Source organism: Manduca sexta, chromosome 21 (assembly GCF_014839805.1).
Source record: "Manduca sexta isolate Smith_Timp_Sample1 chromosome 21, JHU_Msex_v1.0, whole genome shotgun sequence".
Taxonomy (NCBI): Eukaryota; Metazoa; Arthropoda; class Insecta; order Lepidoptera; family Sphingidae; genus Manduca; species Manduca sexta.
Window position 1 is genome coordinate 13,886,228 of NC_051135.1, and position 27,977 is coordinate 13,914,204.

A 27,977-nucleotide genomic window follows, 5' to 3' on the forward strand; every position below is an offset into this window, starting at 1 on the left:
TTGATCAGCCAGTGCGTGCCGTATCCCCGCAGAGCGCAGACGCGTACCCTGATATGTAACGTAAATAAATGACATATATTTAGTCGTTTATGTGGCATTTTTTAAAACAACTTTAAATGACATATAATTCATTTGAGGGACAATTTTAAATAGGCCTTGTAATAGTGTTGTGAAAATGAAAGAAGAAAATAAATCCGATGTCGAAAAAAGTTCTGGCAAAGCCAACGAACTGAGCTTTGAAGAAGCTTTCGAATTGACTGGTGAGGATTTTGATTTTTTTTTACTGTTTCCGGTTAAGTGTGCGTTTTTGCGTACAAAACGTAGTGCCATCCCTGGTCAATTTTTTAATTCGACAAAAAAATAGTAATTATATTATTTACAATGGTTTTGTTTATGGGCGATATTTGCAATTGAGTCCATTTTTATGGATGTTCTTAAAAATAAGCGCATGGTTGACTAAGCGGAGATCTAGCTTCAACTCCCGCCACAGATAATAACATCTATCTCCAAAAAATGTATTGAGTCATACAACATTTTATAAACAATCTTAAGTTTGCAATTATAATTCTTGAACTCGACAATGCATCAGATTTTTTCTATACTTAACTTCGCGAAATTGCTTTCTTTGTGTTCGTCTTGTAAGCTAATTATCGAAATGATGCATTCAAAACAAGTAACAGAGGTGTTATGCTGACTGTATGATATAAAAATGTATACTTTTGTTGAAATTAAACAATTTTTCGGATTCTATCGCGGTTTTTATCGCGCAGTCCTCACGCAATTAATATTACGATTTGGACACATAATTAATGCCTTCATCGTATATTGATATAAATGCTATCATCATTTTGTTAACTTAAATTGATAATTTAATGAATATAATAAACCCCACACAACGCTATCAAGTTTTCGCGAAAATTATATTTTTTAAACTTAATAATTGTTTAATTTAAAGTCACAAGAATGTTTGAATTTTAAATGTTTCCTAATAACCAAAAAGGTTCGTTTATTTTTATACTGCCAACATAATATAAAAATGATATCAGATTATACATCAACTGCTGAATAATTTCCTTAATATACATAGTAATATATTTTAGTTATATTTATAGCCGACGAAATATAGACCAGGAAAATACGAATAAACTACACACGTGGTGTAAAAAACTCCGATGACGTAACCGACGACATGATATAGGTCGTGGGTTCGACGTCCGACAGTAGAACTGTTAATGTGCTCTAATTTCAGTATGTAGGTTTATATTTTTAATACTTACTAATGGGCGGCTCGCCATTCTTTATATAATTTTAATTGTATTTAACTTCAATATCCAACATCAACAATTTTAATAGACCATTAAGATGGATTGTTTGATTTTGTTTATTGGTACTAATATACGTTTGTTTGTTTGTTTGAACTCGCTAATCTCAAGAAAAACAAGACCGATTTTGACTTTTTTCCCTATAGGAAACTACATTACTCCAGAATTCTATAGGTTACTTTAATCCCGGGAAAATATAAAGCGGGACTTTTATAGCAGCAAAATTATACCGCACAGGCGAAGTCACGAGCCAAAGCTAGTAATTTATAATTAAGTCCGCGTGAGTAAAATTTACCGCACAGTAAAATTTACCGCACGTGAGTAAATTTTACCGCACAGGCGAAGTCACGAGCCAAAGCTAGTAATTTATAATTAAGCCCGCGTGAATATTTTTTCGATTGAAAGTTTTACAAGAAGTTTTTATTTTTTTCTATATAAATTAATATTACAACTACTTAAAAATCTCTAAGTAACAAGTATATAAAATAAACGACTCATATATAATATTGATATGGCCGGCTCAGTCCGCGTAAAAGAGTTTTTATAGATAAAAGTCTCATTTAATATCTTCCCGACAAATAGTAGCCTAAAGCACGCAGGAGTAATATACCTTCCTATTAGTGAAATAATTTTCAAAATCGATTCAATAAGTAATTCTAGAAATAAGCGCGTACAAACAAAAAACTCTTCAGCATATAGATATGTTTAGGGGGAGTCCGGGAGATTTGCTCAGGTGGAAGAGTTGAACCGCCTTTAAAAACTCGATTTAAATTTCGCGCTAATAATAATATAATAATAATAATATCAGCCCTGTATTATATACTTGCCCACTGCTGAGCACGGGCCTCCTCTACTACTGAGAGGGATTAGGCCTTAGTCCACCACGCTGGCCTAGTGCGGATTGGTAGACTTCACACACCTTCGAAATTCCTATAGACAACTTCTCAGATGTGCAGGTTTCCTCACTATGTTTTCCTTCACCGTTAAAGCGAACGATAAATTCACAAAGAATACACACATGATTTTTTAGAAAAGTCAGAGGTGTGTGCCCTTGGGATTTGAACCTGCGGACATTCGCCTCGGCAGTCCGTTCCACACCCAACTAGGCTATCGTCGCTTACTAGGCTAATTTCGCGCTAACGAAACGTCAAGTCGGTCATTGGTAGCACGCGTGAGACCAATAACAACCACGCGGCCATTTTTTACAATGGCCTGTTTGTTTGGCTGTCAGGTTCGGACAGGTGTCTTTGTTATTGCGGAGTAAAAATGCCGTTTAAATACAAGCCCTCTGTAAACACACGCCAAAGAAAAAAACATTCCGCCACTGAGTTACAAAACGCTATACGTGAGGTAAAAGAGGGTGCATCGATAAGAAAAACATCTATTAAGTATGGAATCGATAGAAGTACAATAAGACGTTATAAAATGAATGAAGAAAAACTAAACTGATTTGAAGAAAAAAATAGTCAGTATAAAGAGTCACTAATATTTACTGTTTCTGAAGAAAACAATCCTTGTTGAATATTTACTATCATGCAGTAAGATGAATTATGGTCTGACTAGAAAGCAAGCGATGCAATTGGATTTTGATTTCGCCACAGTAAATTCAAAAAAGTGTCCTGATAGCTGGTCAAGAAACAATGCCGCTGGAAAAGACTGGTTTCGTGGTTTTCTTTCCAGAAATCCAGAAGTTAGCTTAAGAACACCTGAAGCCACTAGCTTATCTCGTGCTACGAGTTTTAATAGAAAAAATGTTAACGACTTCTTTACAAATTTAAAGACGGTGCGCAAATAATACAAATAAACAGTAGATAACTATGATGACTGATGATGACTGTGATAAATAAACAGTAGATAACTGTGTTTCCTTAGAATTTTAGTTTCATTTTGTTGTTTTTTCTAATAAATATGTGATTTAAGCTGTTTATTTTTTAATTATCCCCTATAAAAATAAATCGTATATTCTGTCTCACAGTTTGTAGGTATACAATTAACATTATCATCCTATAAGTAAACCATGTTCAACTCTCCCCATATCCCGGGTCAAGTGTCCCCTGGAGTGGGAAGAGTTGAGCCATATCCCATTTTTCATTGAAGTATGTATAACATATTTCAGTATTATAAAAGCCAAAAAGTTATTATGCATAAGTAAATCCAAATAAACAAGCTAATGTTTAATACTATAATTTAATCCCTAAGTCTTAATTAAAGAAAATTATGATACTTTAAACAAAAAGTGGTTCAACTCTCCCGGACTCCCCCCTACATACAGGCTTCTATAGAACTCCTTTTAGGATCTCACCATTTGATTAAACACAGATACGTCACTACAGCCACTGTCGTTTTAGGTGGTTTCTTTTGTATATAATAAGCAACTTTTATTTAAAATGGAAATGACAATTATAATAATTAAATACACTTGTGTTTGCATTTGATTACCAGTGTTCTTTCTTGTATAAGTAGTAAGCAATTTTTAATTAAAAATGGATATGACAATTATAATAATTAAATACACCTGTGTTTGCATTTGATTACCAGTGTTCTTTCCTGTATAAGTAGTAAGCAATTTTTATTCAAAATGGAAATGACAATTATAATAATTAATTTCACTTGTGTTTGCATTTGATTACCAGTGTTCTATCTTGTGTAAGGCTCTCGTGTCTACCTCTGAGTATGCGCGTGACCATATCAACAAGTTTATTTTTCATATACCAATATAGAACGTAACGTAAAAAAGCGGCGATAGCCTAGTTGGTTGTGGAACGGACTGCCGAGACGATTGTCCGCAGGTTCAAATCCCAAGGGCACACACCTCTGATTTTTCTAAAAAAAAAATTATGTGTGTATTCTTTGTGAATTATCACTTGCTTTAACGGGAAGGAAAACATCGTGAGGAAACCTGCATACCTGAGAAGTTCTCTATAGGAATTTCGAAGGTGTGTGAAGTCTACCAATCCGCACTAGGCCAGCGTGGTGAACTAAGGCCTATTCCCTCTCAGTAGTAGAGGAGGCCCGTGCTCAGCAGTGGGCAAGTATATAATACAGGGCTGATATTATTAATATAGAACGTAATGTCATCTGTCACTATGTCGACGGTTTTAGATAATATTACTTTGTAATATTGGATTGGTAGATTATCGTAGCCTCTTATAATATAAATAATGGCAATCAGGTCAGTATTACGTGTCTAATCAACTGATAATTTGTTAAGATTAAAGTATATCAACCCTGTATTAAATACTGTTCCTCTGGTGGGTACGAGCCTCTTGTACTACTGAGAGGCAATGGAGAAGGATGAATATGTTTCTAAACGGAAACCGCAAAAATTATCTTAGGTTACATATCGCAGCCACTTCAACAGAAAACAAAAACTGAGACAAACGTAAATAAACCTAAAAGGAAAGCCGATAGGAATCGGGTTGTATGGAGGACTCGCCACCATTGAGAGGGATTAGTCTTAGTCCAGCACGTTGGTCTAGTGCGGGTTGGCAGACTTCAAATACCCTCAAAATTATTACCTAGACGGCGATCAGCTGTCCTTTGATAAGAACGCCCGTAATTATAAAAAGATGAATTAGGCCTCTTACTATACTCCGTTCATTCATCATTATTATCAAATCTCAAGATATCTGGATTATGCACACATGGTTATATCAACATAATCACAAAAAATTGTCTATATTATAGAGGCAAGGAATAAAAAAAATCTCTCCGTATTATTAAGTTTGTATGATTTATATTTCATACTTCTGAAGAGAAGTATAATATTAAAATTATATGTAAGAGTCATTTTAACATTGCGTTACTAAATCAAACCACATACTTATTTTGCAAATTATTTTATAATTTTATTTTACAATAAGTCACTCGCAGCGTGGACTTAAAATGGAAAGTGTAAGTTTCGAACATAATAAATATTAATAAAAAATAATTTTAATTCTAAACGCCTTATTGCCACTACTAATATTCATGAGAATACATCGCAGCGGTAACATCCAAATTTCAGTAAAAAATCAGTCACGTAAGCGCCACATTCGCAATAAACTACCGAAAATCAGGAAACTTAAACCGGTTTTATAGTGAAAATATTCGTTATTCATAAACGACGTTTGCAATAATATTACTAGAGGTAAAGACGAGTTTTTGGTTTAATTTACTAACACAACATCAAAATCTGAATATTTTGATTGAATATATTTTTTATTGGATGCACAATATGTTTCATTTAAATTACATTATATAAAATATATAAGCAATAGAAGAAAGTCATAGACAGATTTTACTTTTTATGTTCATTATGTTGTTATGTAAAGGAGGATTTAATTGTAGATTAGTGTTATTAAGGATGGCCTCCAGATTGATGACTAAACATTGTTCTGAAACCTACTGATATACTTATAATAATAATATTTCCAACGTCCTTATATTGTTTTTTGTACGTGCACTGCATAGTGACTCCTCTACACCTGATGATAAGAATGGTGTCCAATAGAATGTCGGCTGACGAGAGATGGTTATCTCTCGGCACAAAATCGACACAAATAATCTTTTAAATAAATCTACTTTCATAACAGGTTTGTGTTTTTTCTGAACGTGTCTTCTTTCTCCTAATTAATGTGATTTAATTGGAGACACTAGATTAGCATTTACATATTTCTGAATTCTTAAAAGATTTGAAACCATTCTCATAATGAGCTAGCTAGGTGTTATGAAATCATTACTGACCAGTAAAATAAAAAGCCGCGCCATGTTCTAAAAATAAAAATATTAACTTTAAAAGGACAGAGCAAAGTGACGCCCCAAAGTAGTTTTTATTTTTCAAGTTAATACAAAATATTATAAGAAATAATTTATTTTCTTTTTAAATATCTTCTAAAAACGTAGCATATAATTTATAGTATTTCGTAGTATTTAGGAAAAAATATGAAAAAATTACTCTATTTAGAAATGATTTCAATATTTATTTATTATACTAATAAAGATATATAGATAATAATAATTGAAAATGGGAAGATATTTGTCTACATATTTTTTTGCCTAAACAATGCCGCGCCGCGCCGTCTCGAAGTTTCTAGCAATCTGACATTAATATTCCATGATGTTCGAGACGTGTTCAACGACTCCTAGAAATGCTTATTGTTTTTTTTTAAAGGCCGCTTGCTCCTTATCGGGCCCCTACGACTTTATGCTAGTACAAACTTGATTTATATATTTTTGAACACCGTTATAGAGATGCCAAGGGATTTGTGAATGATAATTTTCTATACCAAATTAACAGGCTTTAATGTTTGTTTTTTAGAGTTCCGTCCTTCAAAAGGAACGTTTAAAGGATCACTTTGGCGTCCGTCTGTATGTTTGTCTGTTTCTCAAGACCAACACGGTCTTGAGAAACAAACAATTGAAATTTATATGAAATATCCGAGTCTATTGTCTCTGTGAAAAAGTCAAACTAGTAAATTAACACAATCAAAAGATCTAACCGTTTATGTCACATATCTTGCGATTTTTATATTCAAAATCTATAAGGTTCTTTCTGTTGTCCTGGAATAATAAAATTTAGCAAGAAGCAATATCTTACAGTATATTTAAAGAAAACATCTGATAACCATAAATATACATTGATACCGTACCGACAAAGATGTCCGCTTTTTGTATGGGCGATTGTTCTTTATTTCAGTCAAATTCTAACAAAGCTTGAACTTATTGTTTGATAAAGTGGTAAAAATGTGGAGCTTGGAAACGATAAAATAGTAATTTTATATACCTAAATTTATAAGAAAGATATGTCGTGGCACATTCGTGGCAAGAACATTTGCAGTTATTCTCACAAATAAACTAGATATTTGACAACCTTTTTTGATGATACCTTCTGATGTAGCAAAATGTATATTTCGAAAGCGTTCATTTTGTAATATTGAAGTAAAATAAAATTACAAACATCTCAAAATTTGAGGTCTTTAAAATTATATAACTTATTTGAATAGGCTCGTTTTTAAGACTTCTATGCATTTATATAATTGATCTTAATTCGAATTTCTGTCGAATAAAAAATCGTTTATGTACATCTTTTAAGTACGGAACCCTTAGTGCGCGAGTCCAACTCAGACTTGTCCGGTTTTTTACCAAGGTACCAGTTTTAGATACGCCATACATGTTTTTTTAAAATGCCAGATCCACTGTAGCCATTTGTAATTAATCATGGACAAATGGATACCTTACAAAAAAAAATGCCGGTTTTGCTGACGGTGTAGGTCACTTACCAGTTGCCAATAAATTATATGGTGTGCGTGGTCTAAACTTAAAAAATATGGACTCTACATTTTCTTGTGTCCTGTGGTGTTGTGGCTGTATAAGCCTTAAATATTATCATAGGGGGAGTATTGATCATTTATCATTTTTATACTCTCTGGCTTGTACGTATAAAGGAAAAGAGAGACTAGGCTGTATGGCTGAGAGCCTTTGCCTTCTCCTTAAGGAGTAAATCAAATAAAAAAAAACTCTGGCTTGTTCTAAATTCAAAAGTTGGAATCCACCATGGAGGTTTTAACGCACAAACTTTGTTATACCTAAAAGGTGCTTTATTTTTTCTTACGCGGTCCATTTCTGAGGGTCTATTACTCGATAAGTCATGAAAATTGGTATTTTAGCGACTAATACATAGTGGCATAAGACAGTCTATATATTTGAATAAAGAAATCCTGTTTTATTTATTTTATACTAAAGTCATAAAGAGAGTTTCGATTGACATTTATTTAAGTGAAGAATCTGTTTTTTTATTTTATTTTTTTTATATATAATATGTATGACTAGATTTAATTAAAGCTTTTATGTGATATGTAACTTCGTGCTACGTGACAAATTTTGCTTGTTCCACCTAGCTTTAAACGAGATAAAGAATATTATAAGGTAACTTACATTAGGAGAAAAGCAGGCAATCAGAGATTTATTTAGTGTCCAATAATCCCTGCCTCTCCTTTACTCGCTTAAAATTATCTTGCTACCAATACAAACTACGTTAACATTCATTAAGTCACAGAAAACAAGAACAAATCGTTACGATCAATAGTTTTAAAAAATACCGCTAACATGTTAAAAAATTGGCTGTTCGATATTACTTAAATTTTGAACGGTTTTTTGTTGTTTTTCTAGGATAAAAGTCCTGTTATCTATTTTTCCGGGATAAAATGGAGCCTATATTTAAAGTTACACCTCTAACAATAATTGGTCAAAACTGCAATCAATTCCACGTAGTAGTTTTTGCGTTATATATGTACAAACATACAGACAAAAATTCTAACATATGTTGTTTTGACTTATGTTGGTCTTACGAAGACGTCCAAATAAGTCTTTCTTCGTTATCTATGTATAATCTACAGGCATCGGCTTGTTACAATATATTTATAGGTATAGACAGTCACTAAAAAGTGGAAATATAGCGTCTGATATCTCAAGTAACCCAATTTAGGATAAGAATAAATGATATATAAATAAGTGTTCTGGAGTGGAGACCGCGTCTTGGCAAACGTAGCGTGGGACTTGCACAATAGTGCCGGCAACGACTGGATGCATAAAGCAGCAGACCGGGCTCTAAGGGTACCTTGGGAGAGGCTTATAGCTAGCAGTGGACTAGACGATATTATGACGCCAAGCTTCACTGCTCGGTGTCATAAAATGCGTGCCACATCTGGCTTACCGGAGTTGTATTGGTGGGTGTGAGGACGGGAAAGTCTCTCTAGCCACTGCTAGAGAGACTTTCCCGTCCTGCTATGTTTCATTATCATCAACCAGTTGTAGTCCACTGACTACAACTGGTTGATGATGATGAAATATAGCATATCCTACTGCACACTATAATGAATTTATATTTTAAATGTAATAGATCTAAACAAAATATTTGAATAGAAGTCTTTGTTTTCACTTTGTTATTTTCCTAATGGATATTGTACAGGTTTATGACTTCTAGAGGTCTGGTTATGCAAATATAATAAGCTTATAGAACGAGAATGAATTATTTACGTGTGATTGTCATATGAAGAGATAATACAGTATTTTAATAAGTTACGCAATAGTTATAAGCCATCTTATAACCAGTTTAAGTAAGGCTTTTATATATTTTAGGCATTATCATGTCTTATCTCTATTTCATTAGCTAAACTTCAATTTATATAATTTTAACATTTTTTTGCGGAGAAAAACACCTTATTGCAACTTGGGGGTGAGTGGAACGGTTATGTTGGTTTCACCGGTCTTACGGCCCAATGTCGTCACTCGGGAGTATAACATCATCCGAGCGAGCATTGGACCGAGTCCCTAACTCGTGTATACCCTACACCGGCATACCAACCAAAACCCTCAGTGGCCTTCTTCGGCGCATACAGGACGGCACCGGGGTATCTTGTTGCGCTAAGATAGCTGCTCGGAACAGTCCCTGCGCAGTACCATTGCGGCAACTAATTGAGAGGGCTAAGATGCCCCCACATAATTTTAACACTCAACATAATGCTGTGATGCTACGTAAACCACTCCATCCTGGTTTTCAATAAATCGCAGAACTAGGCACGCTTTACAATTACCTTGTGCGCAAAAAAATAATTGATTTTTCTTTCAGGCCATGGCAAATTCAACCACCTGGTGCTGTTCACATGCGGGCTGATAATGCTGAACGTGTCGATGGAATCGGTCGGGATGAGTTACGCGATCACGGCTGCGGAGTGCGAGCTGGAGCTCACCAGCAGGCATAAGGGGCTTGTGAATGCTGCTGCTTTTATTGGTGAGGATATACTGGGCATTATGAGACTTAACATGACCTGTCTTAGAGTGTGGAGAACCATTACAGTACTGTATGCTTAATGATAAGCAATAAGACCGCAGAATATCATCAGGTAAAATAAAGTATGTATGTATTGTAACTGCTGTGATAGATTATAATATATCTTTACTACCTAATGAATATCATGATGTTTTAGCGAGTTTGACATAGAATTGTATATTGTAATGATGTTATAACACATTGTATTGTAACTTTTGCATGTCATTCGACTAAATATGGTAAGACACTATGTTATAAAATACGCCATCTGATAATGTACCCATATTTGCAAAATAAATAAATTGATTGATTGATTGATTGATTGATTGATTGATTGGTTAAAATCAAACTAAAGCTAAGCTGTTTAGTTTTGTATGCATTATAATTGGGATGACAATGGGTATTAATGTGGCACGTCCGCAGTTTTATAAGGTTAAATAGTTTACAAGAATCGAATCCATGAATACAGAATTACTAACGTTTGCTGACTACATTTTTTTTTTATTTCTTAATCATTTATAGATAAGTCACATTCCGAAGCGGTGATAGATTCATAATAATAAATTAATTATGTCAATATAAAAATAAAAAACATATTATGACCTTTATATCATTTTGCATCAGGGTATAGAAATGCTAGTTTAAATCGTTTTTGTATTCAATTTACAACCTATGAGACTGAATTCTTCTACAAAATATCCTTCATCACCGTTCAAACGCCAGGAAGCATCTCACTCATCTAGTTATTTGCAGGTATAATCAGCACGTCATTCCTCTGGGGCTACCTTGGAGACAGGCTAGGTCGTCGAGCAGTCATGCTGCCCTCCATACTCGCGTCAGCAGTGTTTTCAGTAGCCTCCTCATTCTCTACTAATGTATGGATGCTGTTGGTGTTGAGGATATTAACGGGATGCTTGTAAGTTAAATGTTTAATGAATTTTATATATATGACAAGTTGACCCGACAGGCGTTGTCCCGTCTTAACTATGAATTTGCGGCGCGCATTCTGTCAATCGCTGACAGTTATTTCAAACAATTGACAGTTATTAATATTTTCGTTAAGTTTTCCGCGCAATTTTTTGATTTTTTTCTTTCATAAGTACCTTCTCCTGACAATAACAAACACAACAATAAAAAAAAAAATAGTGAAATCAGTCCTGCCGTTCACGCGTGATGGCGTGACCAAGAGAAATAGGGATTCATTTTTATATAAATAGATTAGGTAAAAGATGTTTGCTTAACTTATGAAGTACCTTCTATAAAATGAAAGGTCAGAAGATCAATGATGACATTAGCTTAGCTTACACAATGCTTTGGGTATTATGATTCTGATGATTGATTCTTTCTGATGATTCTGATATCAACTACCTGAGCAGCCTCAGTTGTTAAAACATACCAACTTTCTGAATAATCTTCTTGCATAATAACATACCGAACCACAATAAACATTTGATTTTGTCTTTGAAATCAAGAGGGCCATGGTAAACAATCAGATGCCTATAATGGAAATATCTTTCAGTCCCGCTTAAAGACGTATTAACAAATGTTTACTTTCTTTTAGAATATCGGCATCAAGTGCAACAGTTTACGCATATTTGGGCGAGCTCCACGTAAACTCGAGACGAGCTGCCGCCATCGCGTGGGGTTCCGCCTTCATTTCCTTCTCATTTATAATTTTACCAGGTAATCTTCGTAACTGGAATAATGTTGCTTTTATGGTTCAATTATAACTTTACTAGTGGGCCTATCCCGTATTCCTGCTTTAATTTTAAGAGTACGGCAAAGTGTACCCTTGCACCTTATGGTAGATGGAGTAGGGCCTTAAAAGTGTCAAACGGCAAATTGCTACATCGCCAGTCAACACAATTATGCCGGCCTGTTTGAAACCCTTTATTCACAGGGTGAACCCAAAATGCGATACTTCTGCTGGTCACTGTAACGGGTTTTACACCTTGTTTATGTACTCGGTTAATACCTGGTTGCAAATGTCCTACAATAGGTACTATTGGACCTTTATTGGACATCTTTTACATTGGATTAGCAGGGTGAAATTTTCTCTGACTATCTGTTATATTTGCAGATATTATATTTACAAACTACTTAAGCTCGCGAAATTGCCCGCATGAAAGAGTTTTTGAGAGAGAGCGAAATAAAAGTCGCGCTATAATTTTCCCAGCGATCTATCTCTATACCAAATTTTATCAAAATCCGTTCGGTAATTTTTGTTTATTACGTTCAGACAGACGTGGCGGGGGACTTTATTTTACAATTTACTAGCTGACCCGGCGAACTTCGTACTGTCTAACAGTCGACGTATTGACATTAATATTTATACGATACTAGCGTCACTCATTTGTTTTGCCTTCCCGGAACCCCTCCACTAACAATTAAACTTTATGGTATGGTATTAAAGTTCAAATTGACTTTTAATTATTATTCCAATATTTTATGTGGGAATATAGAAAAGTGTTGTTTTTAGACTTTTCAGGCGATTTTTTTATTTTTTCTCTCCGTAAGAACTATCCTCGTACTTTATATATTATAAAAAAAAGAATTAGCGAAATCTGTTCATCTGCTCTCGAGATTTGCGCTTAGCAACACATTCAGCGATTCATTTTTATATTATAGATAAAAATAATAAAAGGCAAAACATGTTACGGAATCCCTCGTACGCAAGTCCACCTCGCACTTCGCCGATTTTATATGATATTAAAACAAGATGTCAGTTTTGATTTTCCTTGCTCTAAATATATTGAATCATTTCTGCTGAAGGTAGACTGGTAAACAATGCCTCCGGCCTTAACTTCATGATTACCTAAATGCTAAAGTTTTAATGAATAAATAAATATAAAATGCATCTATCCTTGATAATCTAAACATATAACAACAGTTACGGCCTGTAGAAAGCGACAGCAATCATCCCTATAACTTAAAATTTACTTGCCACATCCTGGAGTTAGAAGCTCCAAATAATATGGCAATAAGATTTTTACTTACCTCATTACCGGACGATATAAATAATAAATGATTTGATAACAAAATTAGTATCTCGTAAAAATATTTTTACGCATTGATAGCCTAGTTGGAAGTGGAACACATTGCCGATAAGAATATTCGCAAATTCAACACCCCAAGAGCACGCGCCTCTGACGTTTCGAAAACGGTGTGTGTATTGTTTATGAGTTATCGCTTGCTTTAATGGTGAAGGAAACCACCGTGTGAAATCTTGCATACCTGACAAGTGTTATATAACAATTTTGGAAGGATATGAAGTCTGTCAACTCGTCTTAGATATATAGGATTTAAGACCTAACACCAAAGCAGTAGAGGAGATCCGTGCCCAGCAGTGGGACGGTATATAATATTGGCCCGATATTATTATTATTATTATAAAAATATTTTACACAATATTCGTACCTACTTGCTTAAAATTATTAAACTAACTAAAATATATTTTTACTTGTGTTAGTTACTCATAGTAATACTTTAAACTGTACTAAAATGCACTTGTTTTATAAATTTATTGTAATATAATTATATATCAAATAGTTTTATCTGAGCAATATTTGAACAGGATAATTATTTTTTAAAAACAAACTCACCCCCCCCCCCCCTTTGACCATAAAGGCTGCAAAGTCTTCCAATAAAAAAAATATATATAAAATCCGTAAAATAATTTTACTTCAATTTTAAAAACAACATAATGTAATACAGTACTTAGTATTTATATCCTTGGTATGCAAATTTAAAATAATTAGAGCAAACGGCACTGAACCAAAATTGAGAGTGAATTCCAATGAAGCATACTATTTAATTTTAATGGCCTAAACTAATAGGAAGTTATCTTGCTAATGCAAAAACGCCTTTAATTTGACATAATAATACCCTCTAAACATCAATTTTGTCATGATCATGTCATTTAATTTAAAATCAATTAATCAACTTAAATATTCGTTGTCAAAAATATAAATATCAATGGCATAGTAGAACAAAATATTTATACTATTATCTATATATATAAAAGAAAGTGGTGTTAGTTACACTATTTATAACTCAAGAACGGATGAACCGATTTGGCTGAAAATTGGTGGAGAGATAGCTGAGAACCAGGAGACGGACATAGGATACTTTTTATCCCGTTCCCACGGGAACGGGACGTGACATAAGACGTGGTATAAGAAAGCAAAATTTGGTCTGGAGATAGTATAAGACCCTGGGAAGGTTATAGGCTACTATCCCGGGAAAATATATAGTGGGACTTTTATCCCGGAAAACTGCTTTACGCGGGCAAAGCCTCGAGCAAAAGCTTGTATGATAGCTGAAGAGTTTGTTTGGCACGTGTTAGTCTCAGGAACTACTAGTGCGATTGAAAAATACGTTTTCTGTTCGATAGTTTATTTATCGAGGAAGGCATAGGCTATATAGCATCACGCAATGATCAATAAAAAAAAAATTAATTTTGCGCTCTACCGTTACAGAAGCTGCATGAATGATTAAAATTACGCAACAATCATGGATGAATTGTTCCTTTTAAAGAGTTCTAAAAATATTATAAAACTAGGTCACCCGCCGCAACTGTTTGTCTGTCTGATCGCGATAAACTCTAAACTACTCAAAGGATTGCGTTGAAAATTGGTATAGAAATAGTATGAGACCCTGGAAAGGATGTTTATATTGGAAAACTCTCATACGGACAAAGCCGCACGCAATAGGAAAATATAGAATACATTCAGAGGGTAAATAATTTATCGTTATAATTACTGTATGCGAAAAAACATTTTCATTAATAAAATAATTACGCCGGTCATACCAAAACAATGTTTTATCTCGTCTCTGTATGTCACTGCGTGGCAAAATCGCGATGTTAATAAGGGATTTCGATTCATTTGATTAAGGGGCAGAATTAACAAAATTCTTTCCATAATTATAAAAACTTGACAGGAAATATTTTTGTAGAAACCACAGTAAGTTTTTTAAGAAATAGTTTTTGGGAATAAGTACATTTTAAGATAGTATACAAAGAAATTGAAATCAGAAGTATCATTTTTACTAGTGGTAGGTTATATTTAATATCCGCCCTGATAGCGACAACTGTAAACAAGGTGATAAAACTCGCCATAGTGGCTCATGTAAGTGTGTGTATATCTGGGGCCTTATTCTCTATCCCGCACGTTATTTTAACAGTGCGTAACAAGCATGTAACACAACGCATCATGTTTAGGACTATAGAAATTTGGCTTACAGAATACCATTCCACGCACATTTCTCGAAGATAACATGACACGCCCGCGTTACGCATTTACACTATCATACAGAATAAGAGCCCTGGTTGCAATAGGCCAACATAATTATGTCGACTACCCAGGGGTAATAATCTCTCGTCAGTAGACATTCTATCAGATCCCATTCCACTTACCATCAGAGGTAGTGGGTCACTTTGAAGTGCTCGTGTGTAAAAAATACATTTTATAACAGCACACAAACAAATATAAAACAAATGTATAATTTTACGTGTTTATATTGTTTTTACCTTCTACACTTCTATTTCACATTATGAAACATGACATTTTATTTAGAACTAGTTTAATCTGAAATAATCGTTGACAGAAATGGGTGCAGCATTGTTAAATTTATGGCCTTTTAAAATGCCTGCATTAATTTTAATATGATAGAATTTATATATAAATAAACATAATTTAATAGAGTTTTGGCTACATGTTATAAGGTTTGGATCTGGTTACACTTGGGATTCTATATTTGAAATAATTGAGGGAAAAATAGACATAGCTGTGCAATCTAGCCTATCTCATAAACCCAGAAACTTAATTCTTGGACTAACCTCAATCCCCTTTTAGGTTTAGCCTGGGTAATTATTCCGGGGAAATGGACGTTCAACCTGGCCTGCATGCAGATCGTACCCTGGCGCGCCTTTATATGGAGCTGGTGTCTGCCGGGGTTGGTGGCTGCGGTAATGCTATTGGCTCTACCAGAGAGCCCGAAGTACCTCCTAGCGTCCAAAGGTCCCGATGCAGCCCTACCAGTGCTCGCTAAAATGTACGAGTGGAACCATGGGGCGAATAATAAATTCCCTGTAAGTTACAAATCAATTTTTTTTGCGCCGTTTTTTATATTATAATTTTCTCGGCGTTAAGTCCGCTCCGCGACCACGAATACTGCAGTCTTCGAAACGTCGGAATAAAATTATAATATGAAAATCGCGATAAAATCTGACAAATAGTTTTATATTAATACCCAGTAAGTTAATTTGTATTGTGCATCTAGTTGACCCGACAGATGTTGTCCCGTCTTAACCATGAATTTGCAGCGCGCATTCTGTCAATCGCTGACAGTTATTTCGAACAATTGACAGTTATATAAAACTAATATTTTCGTAAAATTTTCTAATTTTCCGCGCAATTCTTTGAATTTTTTCTTTCATAAAAACCTTCTCCTGACAATAACAAACACAACAAAAAAAAATAGTAAATCGGTCCAGCGGTTCACGCGTGATGGCGTGACCAACGGAAATAGGTATTCATTTTTATATATATAGATATTTTCAACGTTGAGTCAGCCCCGTGATCACGTAGACTGCAGTCTTCCAAACTTCGGAATCAAATTATAATATAAAAACCGTGATAAAATCTGACAAATAGTTTTATTTTAATTAAGTTAATTTGTATTTTACAATATTTGGATTATGAAACGATAGAATACCTTATCATGTGGCGAAAAGTGAAGAGGCTAGCATCTCTGCCTACCTTTTCTAAGATAAAATACGTAATTGTATATATGTTGTGTTATGACTTTGTCGGAAATTCTTTGGAATGATAGAACGATTTGAAAAAAATATTTATCCGAGAGTTCAGAGACTATCGAAGACGCAATGTTCGTTGGCCGTCATAATAATGTAATTACATTTATTTTATGTGAATGACATGTTATGTACAGTCAGCCACAGAAGCTGAACAAATTCAAAATTTTCAGTAGCTTCTTTACTTTTGAGCCCCTTATCAATAATCGTCACAAATTATTGGCTTTTCTTTTTTATTGCTTTGAATGACGAGACAATATTGCCGTTCGTCTGATAATAAGCGATACGACCGCCCATAAACCGTAGAAACACCATCCCACATATAGAATTATAAAATATTGTTTGGTATTCCACTGCTCTCACCATCCTGAGATATAAGATGTTAAGTTTTATTACGTCCAGTAGTTAGATTAAGTATCTAAATAAAGAAATTTCAATTGAAGTTAATATGTAGAAGTGTTTTGAAGTTTTATAATTGGTTAGCTATTTTTGAGGGTGACTGTATCTTACTGTATCTGGAAAAAATAATACATTGCTTCTTAATAACACATTAATAAAGACAATTAATGATTTATTACAGTTTAATCTGTAATTGTATTTGTGTTAAATTAACCTGATAACATTTCTTAGTTTAATTAATTTATAATTCTTTCTGTTTTAATATGCACTTGCCTCCGTCCTCTCTTCAACACCCCAGGGTGACTTGGAGAGAATGCCCATGGCATTAAGTCCGCCTATATACCAAGTGTATAAAGTTTAAAATAAATAAATAATTTATAAATAATAAATCAATGTATACATACCTGGCGGGAATATCGTTGAATCGGTAAATAACTACAGCAATTTAACTTCGCTAGGCTTTTATGTGAGCAGTTTCGTGTAGGACTAATTAAAAAAAAAATATTTGAACGCGCTTATTTCAGGAAATCCTAAACTGCTTTTAATGATTTTTTACTTATAGGAATATATATATCTTTTTTTATTATTTATTTTCTTGTACCTCTAAAGTGCATGGAGTTCTTTTTAATTCTGGTTTTAAATTTTTACACTTTATTATACATTTCCTATATAGGTAGGAAACTATATTACACCTGTATGCCTCTTTTTATTCTGAAAAAATATTCATCCCGAAAAATCTTTTTCACGCGGGCGGAGCCGCGGGCAAGAGCTAGTTTAATATATTTATAAGACTAATTATAAATATTGGGTATATTTTGCATTCTTTCTATGCTGGTATGAACTTTAATTACGCAAAATCTTAAACTCCTCCGCGCGCAATGTGCTCAAAAGGGCCATAAAGTATTTTAACGTATCAATATAGAAAACTACGAACCTAATAAACTTCCAGGTGGAAAAGATCTCAAACACCAGCGCGGATATGAACAAGTCCGGCTCAGGGTTCGTTGGCGCCGTGAAGAATATAGCGCAGATGTTCAAGCCGCCACTACTGCGCTGCGTCATCATATCACACGTCTCCATGTTCGCTGTCTTCATGTTGTAAGTTATCGTATGATTTCTGCTATGCTGGGTACTCTGATAGCCTTGTTGTGGAACGAACTGAAGAGACGAATGTCCGCAGGTTAAAATCCCAAGGAAACACACCTCTGACTTTTCTAAAATTATGTGTGTATTCTTTGTGAGTTATCGCTTGCTTTAACGGTGAAGGAATACACCGCGTGGAAACCTACATATGTACCTGAAAAGTTCTCTACAGTCCCATTGAGGGTGTGAAGTCTACCAACTCGCACTAGGCCAGCGTAGGGGATTAAGGCCTAATCCCTGTCTGTAGTAGAGGAGCTCATTGCCCAGCAGAGGGACAGTATATAATGCAGAGTTTGATATTATTGGTACCGCTGCAACATTTAAATTCTACATAACGCGAATGCCACAAGCACTAATATTAATTATACATAGTCTTGTCAATGAGATGAAAACCCAACTTATGTACCTACGAAAACTCCTAGTAATAAATAGTCGTAGCATGACATAACGCTTTCAGACATAAAAACGTCTTTAATTCATTGATATAGAAATAGAATAAGTAACACAATTAGATAAACAGGTTTTGGGTATAAATGTAAGTCATTATCGGACGAATTTATTTTGATTGGCAATTATATTGGAATTTAAATGGAAAATTAATAATTAATACATTGAAAATGCAGGCAGTCTGAAAATAATACATAGCCGTTGCTTGCAGCTGCTCCGGGAGAGCTTCCAAACTTATCTTTACAGGTTTGCAGTCCCAGCCTAGCTAAATCCCATGTTCATCTTTTAGGTTATGTGCTAAAAGCATCCTAATTTTCAGATCTAGCGGCTTGTACGTGTGGGTTCCAGATATACTAAACAACATTTTGCACGGCGCGGACCAGATCAGCGTCTGTCAGATTATTTCTGACAAATTCGCTAATGCCACTGTGAGTACTGTACTATTATCCCTCGTCAGATGGTTATGCTAGTCTGTGGGAAGACCACGCATGTTGAAGTAACAGCCGTGAATTGTAAGGGAATGGTATAATACTGCCGTGTTAAGCGCAAAAGCGGTATGTCAGGGAAACCTTATTTTCGGGATAATCGAAGTTTTGTAAATATAGTTTTATAGTTTTGTATGTAAAACTGAGATAGAGAAACTCTTTTAAGATTTTTTAACAAGTTCTAAACAAGATACCATTATTTAAGTAAGTTCATTGAATGGATATTTCTTTAAGCTATCTGACTACATAAAAATTAAGATTTTGTTTTTTTTTAAATACCGTATTTGAGTTTAGCACGGCAGAATAGATCTAGAAAAAAAAATACAAGAACTCGTTCCTTAGGTGAGAAATGCTGGTGAAATACCTATATATTTTTGTAAATGTGTCGCGTTCCGGGATCAGCCTGTGTATATGCGGTTTCAAAAGGCCGGCATAATTATTTCGACTAAGGAGTAACCTCTCGTCATTCAACATTCTACAGTTTTTTGGAAATTCATTCATTATGACAGTTAATGATATAGTGCAAAAACAATATTATCAGACCCGTGGTTATGTAAGAAATAAATAATTTAAATAAAGTTACATAATCTTAAGGATAAAGTTATATTATCAGCCAATGTTTGGGTTTTTCAAAAGACAGTTTACCAGGCTATTGATTATATAAATATAGTCTCATCTTTTATTTATCAATATTCATGAGTTAAACAAGTATCCTGTGACATTTATTTCACAAATAAAAAATTAAAAGACAATAAATCATATATACAGGTGGAATAGTTTATCGATCAGTCGAATGTTTCGTAAACTACATCAAAACATTGAATTGATGTCTTATATAGATCACATTAATTATATGTAATTTCGAATTGAAATTACTTCATACATTGATTGTGACGCTTTTTTTTCTTATCGATTGATTTTTTTATTTTAAAATCAGGGTAAATGGATATTTTAATTCAGTTAAATAATAAACGTTGCGGATAAATATTTTTAGAACTGTATATAAAATTATTAGACAAATCTTCACATTACGTTATGAAATGAAACCACATAATTACAACATCTTAAAAGCAGATGAAAGTACATTCTAAAATATTAAATAAAAAAGGCTATTTTGTATCAATATAAATGACAATAAAATAATTTCAATATAACATGTCCTAGCCTATACGACTATTCTAAAAGAATATGTCGGAGCGGCACCACACTTACACTCACGTACACACAATTTTCGCACTTAACCACAAAGAAACCAAAAAATCGGGACTAAAAAACCGTAACCTATCGTGACAATATCCATTATTCATCAACAATTTTTGGCACGATGTCAAAAAAGATTGATGACTATTTAGTTTCATTTAACAACTTAAGTCGAAACGACCATGTATGATATAAATTAAATCGGTACAAAAATAAAACCACCTGTATAACGTTACATAATTCTAATTCTTAATCATTTATATTGCGCAATAGCATTCGCTATATGCAAAGTATATAGAAGCGATCGCAACGCATTATGTGAAAAATATTTACAATTTTGATAGTCTAACAAATTTACTTTCTTATTTATTCAATTTCAATCTATTGCACTCCACAATTGTTAAAATATAGGTTTTAAAAATTAAGAAAAGTACATTATAGTGGAACCTGCAGTGCACAGCCATTTGTATTTGAAGTATCAAGTAGAAGGTGATTGCTGTGCTACTCACAAAAATAAATAACAAAAATCTCTGTCGACTTTGTATAAATTTTATATTTTTCTTTCTACGTTAAAACCTTAAATTACGAAGTTAAGAAATCAAGTTATTTCACAATATATATTATAAGCCGGGAATCGTCCACTGCTGGAAATAGGCCTCCCCCATTGAGCGGCATAGGGACCGGTTCTGGGCCGCCCTCATCCACTGGACTCCATTATAAAATTCTTCCCGTTTATGCAACGTTTTTCATTGATGCTCTGCTCCTATTGGTCATAGCGTAATGTTATTTAGCCTATAGACTTTCTCGAAAACTGGGCTATCCAACACTAAAGGAATTTGTCAATTCGAACCAGCAGTTCCTGAGATTTTTTTTTTATTACAGATCAATGACTTTCTTGCTTATCGCGTGTATTGCAATTGTGTTTTTAACTAGAACATCGTGTATAATCAAGTAAGAATATAAATCGAACTTGTTTACGCGTTTTATTGCGTCAAATAAAATGTTTACAAATAGTGTCGCGGGGTTCCAAGACCATGGCGAATCGTCATCAACGGAATAATAATAAAAATAATTCATCTACTTAGTATAATACTAGCTTTTGCTCGCGGCTCCGCCCGCGTTATAAAGTTTTTCAGGCTAAAGTTTTCCATTATAAAAGTAGTAGTTTCCCGGGAGCCTATGTTCTTCCCAGGGTTTCAAACTGTCTCCATACCAAATTTTATCTTAATACGTTGGGTAGTTTTTGAGTTTAAGACGTTCAGGCAAACGGATGCAGCGGGGGACTTTGTTTTATAATATATTTTTTTAGAACTTTTTAAGTGGAATAATCCCGACATACATCATTGTTGCATAACTTTAACCGTTTACGCAGCGCATGCAACGGAAGCTCTCAAAACTAATAAATTGTCCCCGTATTTGTAACATGTTTCATTACTGCTCCGCTCCTATTGGTCATAGCGTGATGATATACAGCCTATAGCACCCCACAAATAAAGGGCTATCCAACACAAAACGAATTTTTCAGTTCAAACTGGTAGTTCCTAAGATTAGCCATTACTGCTCCGCTCCTATTAGTCATAGCGTGATGATATATACCTTAGAGCACTCCACGAACAAAGGGCTATCCAACGCAAAAATATTTTTTCAGTTTGGACCGGTAGTTCCAGAGATTAGCCATTGCTGCTCCGCTCCTATTGGTCATAGCGTGATGATATACAGCCTATAGCACCCCACAAATAAAGGGCTATCCAACGCAAAAAGAATTTTTCAGTTTGGACCGATAGTTCCTAAGATTAGTAAACAAATATAATGAGAAAGCTTCGAACTGCTAAGCTATCGGGAGTTACACGTGTCATTGTGAGTCAACCATAAAAGATAGACATATGCTGTCGTGGGATATTTTTACATAATTTTAAGGAGAACATTTCCGTCATACATGATTTCTATGTAGCTTTAACCATTAAGGTTGCACACGCGACGGAAGCTTAAAAAATGGAGTAACTTCTCCCGTTTTCCCAACATTTCCCTTCACTGCTCTGCTCCTATTAATTGTAGCGTGATGAAAAGTATACTATAACCAGCACAGGAGTATGAAAAATAATTGTACCAAGTTTCGTTAAAATCCGTCGAGTAGTTTTTGTTTCTATAACGGTTATACAGACAGACAGACAGACAGACAGACAGACAGACAGACAGACAAAAATTTTACTAATTGCATTTTTGGCATCAGTATCGATCCCTAATCACCCCCTGATAGTTATTTTGGAAATATATTTCATGTACAGAATTGACCTCTCTACAGATTTATTATAAGTATAGATAAAGCTGAAGAGTTTGTTTGAACGCGCTTATCTAAGGAATTATTGGTTCGAATTGAAATATTCTTTTAGTGTTGAATAGCCTATTTCTCGAGGAAGGCTATTAAACTTCACGTCATGACTAATAGGAGCGGAGCACCAATGAAGATTGTCGCAAAAACGACGGATAAAGTTACACTACAATAATATATGACGGAATTATTCCTCTTAAAACATTATAAAAAATATGTTAGAAAACAAAGTCCCCCGTTGGATCTGTCTGTCTGTCTTAAGTCAACAAACTCAAAAACTATCCAAAGGATTTCGATGGAATTTGGTATGGAGACAGTTTGAGACCCTGGGAAGGACATAGGCTATATCGCGGGACTTTTATCCCAGAAAAATCTTTCATGCAGGTGGAGTCGCGAGCAAAAACTAGTTTATTATAAGAGATCTGAGGACCACTAGTAATGTACTATTAATGTTTTGAATGTTCTTTTATTAATAATAAAACTTGTAGGCATTATGTAATGATGGTGCTGTAACAAATAAATCAATAAAATAAATAAGAGATCTATTTGGAAGAATTATATTATCTAATATTTATTGCGCCGTTATATATATACAAAAAAAAAACAAGTTTTAAATTGATAGTTTTGGTGAAAATTGGATACTCAATTTGCATGAATCAGGCCATTATATTTATATCCATGCATTTGTTTCGTGTCAATGTCAATAAATATATACGAACACCTGCTTGATTCGGTATTTTCATTATTAGAGATCTACTTCGATAAACTAATTCTGAATTAACAGCTAGTTAACTGTTTATAGCATTTTAAAATAGCGATGTTGTGGAAATAATAAAAAAAAAAAAAAATTTTTTTTCGCTTTTATCTATAAGTAATTTTTGCCTGCGGTTTCGCCCGCGTAAAAAAACAAAACACATTCTCCAGCCTTATTTATACAGGGTCATTTTAACATTGCGTTACTAAATAAAACCACATACTCGTCTTCACTTTCGCTGACATTGTGCCAAAAATCATCCATTAATAACTAATATTTTCGCGAAAAATCCTGGTTTTAGTTTTCAGATTTCAGTAGTATGTAGTAATAGTGGCTTTAGGGTGCGTAAAATTAAAAGTACTTTTCATTAATATTTATTTTGTTCGAAACTTAATTTTTTTACTTTAAATCTACGACTCAAGTAACTTATGGCAAAGTGTTATTTCCAAGTAGATAAGAATGTGGTTTCATTTAGTAACGCGATGTCAAGATGATCCTGTATATTTAGACTCCAACAAAGGTTGCTTAATTAAATTTTCTATTAAAATCCGTTATAATTAACTATTTTTTATATTTTTTTCAGTTATCGTCAAAAGACGCGTGCCACGCCGAAGTATCTGTATCCGTGTTTCCAATCTCGATGGCCATGGGCGCCGTGTTCGCGATCACCTATCTGTCAATTGGAGTTTTCATCAACAAAATTGGCAGGAAAAGTTTATACTGTACGTATTTTTTTACGCAAATCAAAATCTTATTAAAGCAATAACAAAAAATTTAACTATCTTCAAATCCACTTAACACCAAAAAATAATTTAATATTACCTACATACTGGTTACCAATTTAGTCGGTAAATAATTAAAATTAAACATTGTTATCGTATATTTATGCATAATATTTATGTAGTTTATCCTTGACATTGGCATGATGTTATAAATGCCATAAAACACGTTTTATCAGCTTTTTATAATAGATGGCGTTAATTATGAATTTCTTTCCCTGTTTTGTCTTTTACTGAGAATTTTGTACCTACGTCTCCGTAGGAGTAAGCAGTTATAACTTGTAGACGCAATTATTTCGGACCATTTTCTGCTCCCTAACAGGAGAAAAATATTCCAAAGGCATTAAGTTCGCCTATGAAAATCACTTTTGTGTAAAATATGTATGCAATGTGTAAAAAAAACTATTTTTTATTAAATAATTATTTATTAATGGTTTTATCACAGTATATTGTATAATAAAATTGATCAAATGTTTATTGTTACACTTCGTAATTTTACAAATTCGTGGAAACTTTGCATTTGAAATAGGATATCCAGTGTCTCAGTTTTAATCATTTACTTTTAATTCAGGTTAAGTCAAATGCAATTCTAAGCTGCTTTAACACACTTTTTTCGAGCCTTCTTGTTCTTCGTTCTGGATACACCAGCACATTGAAGGCATGTTCTTAGTGAATAACCTTTCCACAGGTGGTATTATGTTTATATGCGGTATCGCGACGGTGGCCGCGGCGTTCGTGCCTCACGGCGGCGCTGCTACTGCCCTAATCATCCTTTGCCTCTGCTCTGGATGTGCTGCCTCGATCCTCGCCGCGATCGCTGTTGATGTGTTCCCGACTAGTTTGCGGTAAGTTATAAATAAATGACTAGTCACGTAGGCGAGCAATAAGCATGGTTGCACTTATAGGTCAAACATGATAATAATTATAATTTAAAGTTTCTTTTATAACTATTTATTTAAAACTTTATTGTACACCGTAAATATAAAAAATAAGACAAATTTGTACACAGACGGTGGAAATTATTAAAACATTGGTGGTACAAATGGCGGTCTTATCGCTCGAGGCGATCTTTACCAGACAAACATTGGATGGAGATGATAAAAATAGTGGAAAGGGCAGTTTAGGGCATACGTAAAAAAAAAAACTACATTAACTATATTTACAGGCATTTATTTAGGGATAGGTATTACTGGTAGGTCTATCATATGTAAGTGTCCGCCTGGGTAGGTACTACCATCGCAATGTCTATTTCTGCCACCGCGCAGCAGTATGTAGTGACTATTGTGTTTCGGTTTCAAGAACATTAAATATAAATAACTCGTTATTTAAGGGAATTTGGTATTTTGTACTAGCCCAACTAAGTTATATAATTTTTATAAGTCTCAATGTTTTCCAGAGCTATGGCGATGTGCATGATGTATATGGTGGGTCGGTCGGGGGCGGCAGTGGGTTCGAACCTGCTCGGCGTGACGCTCGACACGCACTGCCACATGGCTTTCACTGGCTTCGGGGTATTTATTGCAGGTAATACACAAATTTTTACATATTATAATAAAACTTTAACAGGCCGACGTCTGTACATCATATATTGAACAAAAATTAGAAAGGAGGATCTTTGTTAAGGCAAAAGGAGCCAAAACAACACTTTTTAATTATGTATTTGTTTGTACACGCACTCCGAAAAAACTGTTACATAGAATTGAATGCAGTTTTTACTGACGTAAGTCTTCCTTTAAATATGGGTACCATTTTATCCAGGGAATATATAAAGCGAGACCTTTATCCCGGAAAAGCTTTTTCGCGCGGGGGGAGTCGCAAGCAAAAGGAACCTAAAAATCAAATAATAAAACCTATACTGATATATCAATTTCAAGAGATTTTTTTATTTGGACGTTCTAATGAACTGCTCATCAGATTCTAAAAATTCTTCTAATGAGTAAATGGCTATCTCATGAATTTATTTATGTAGGTTTCACCAAATTAATTCCTTATAATTATTGTACATGGTATTGCCTTTGATTTGCGATCACAGCGATAAAAAAGCGGTTTTTAAAATTAATTTATATACATTACCTTGTTTTATCGTTAAACAAGTTTAAAAACCAATATTTAAATTAAAGTGATTAATTTAATCAAGGGTCACTATGATAACGGTACAAAATAAAAGATCAAGTTTTGGCGACTAGTTAAACCACTTCCAAAATGAATTGATTGATAGTTAATTGCAAAAAATTCAACACGTTCCTTAACTATTTACTGACACGTAATAGATATATGTTATATTTTAACCAAAGACATTAAACAGTACGGTTTTTTATCTTTATTTAAGGAGCATGGTCGTTATTTCACGACTTTGTCGCTCCGTACGTCCACTTTGACCCGTGCCTACTCACTTTTGATTATATCAAAATGTTTTTTGTCGTTTCCTGTATAGGAAGAGGCTAGGGCTTTATTGACAATACAGTTAGTAATAGAGCGGATATCAGGACCAATTTGTGCTCCAAAAATTATTACCAATAAGTCGTGGTTTTGTTTGAAATGTCCGTGCGACAAGATGTCTCAGCTTCTTTTAATATTAATAGAAAAATAACATATTTACAGAAAATATAATAATATAATATTTGCGAATTAAAAACGTGCAAATCACGATATGGAAAAATATAAGTATTTTACATTGGGGGTTTGTTAATTCACGGTAGGTTTAGTAAACGGTGCATAAGCGCAAACTTTATATGACAATCTTGTTACTGTCATATGTAATTTAAGAGTTATTAATCAAATCGTGTTATTGTATAACCGCTGCTCTTGGCTTGCGGCTTTACTCGTGTTGTAGTCTATTTCACGCATAAAATAAGCGCGTGTACCATTCCATTCACGAAGACCTACCCTACCATTTTTGAGCGGGATGTTGAGTAGTTGAGTATGCTGCGGGTTGTTGCGGCGTATTGTTGAAGGCCAGGGGATAAATCTAGGTCTCAGGCTCGATGTTATCCATCGTAGTGTGCGCGTGCACTCATACTACTCACCCACACTGTAACCGATTAGGGAATGTAGAGAAGCGCGTCTTCCTGGATGAAATGATCTACAATAGCTTTTAAGAAATAATGTAGCTTCTATTTATTTAATATTTTTTTACTATTACAACAGAAGTTAAAGAACTTATTACTGAATCAAATAATTACATACAAACAACTGTATTTTTTATTTGTAGTTCTCCTATGAGCTAATAATGTTTATTTTAAACGTAATATTCTTGTATCTATGAAATATGTAATTATCTTACTCAGATTATCATTGCTTTTTTCTAGGATCTGCATTTCTGATGTTCTTCTGGCCAAAACCGGAAAAAGTGAGGGCAGAGATGGAACAACAAGGCTTCTCATATTAAACGGATGCATGATATTTGATTAATGATAAGTTATAAGACTGATACAATTACTTTGTAATTGTAAGTGTTCGTTCCATTAATTAATTAAACTTACTCTACTTATTTACT

General features: G+C 34.0%; 1 protein-coding gene across 1 annotated transcript; it reads left to right on the forward strand.

Moving 5' to 3' along the window:
* On the forward strand, nucleotides 1–27,977 carry LOC115442264 (synaptic vesicle glycoprotein 2A). The gene is made up of 11 exons (XM_030167274.2): nucleotides 1–260; nucleotides 9,931–10,092; nucleotides 10,885–11,047; nucleotides 11,693–11,814; nucleotides 15,987–16,222; nucleotides 18,294–18,442; nucleotides 19,254–19,362; nucleotides 24,286–24,424; nucleotides 25,170–25,326; nucleotides 25,878–26,005; nucleotides 27,790–27,977. Exons 1-11 carry the CDS (start codon nucleotides 176–178, stop codon nucleotides 27,867–27,869), a joined length of 1,530 nt encoding a protein of 509 aa, XP_030023134.1. The 5' UTR covers nucleotides 1–175; the 3' UTR covers nucleotides 27,870–27,977.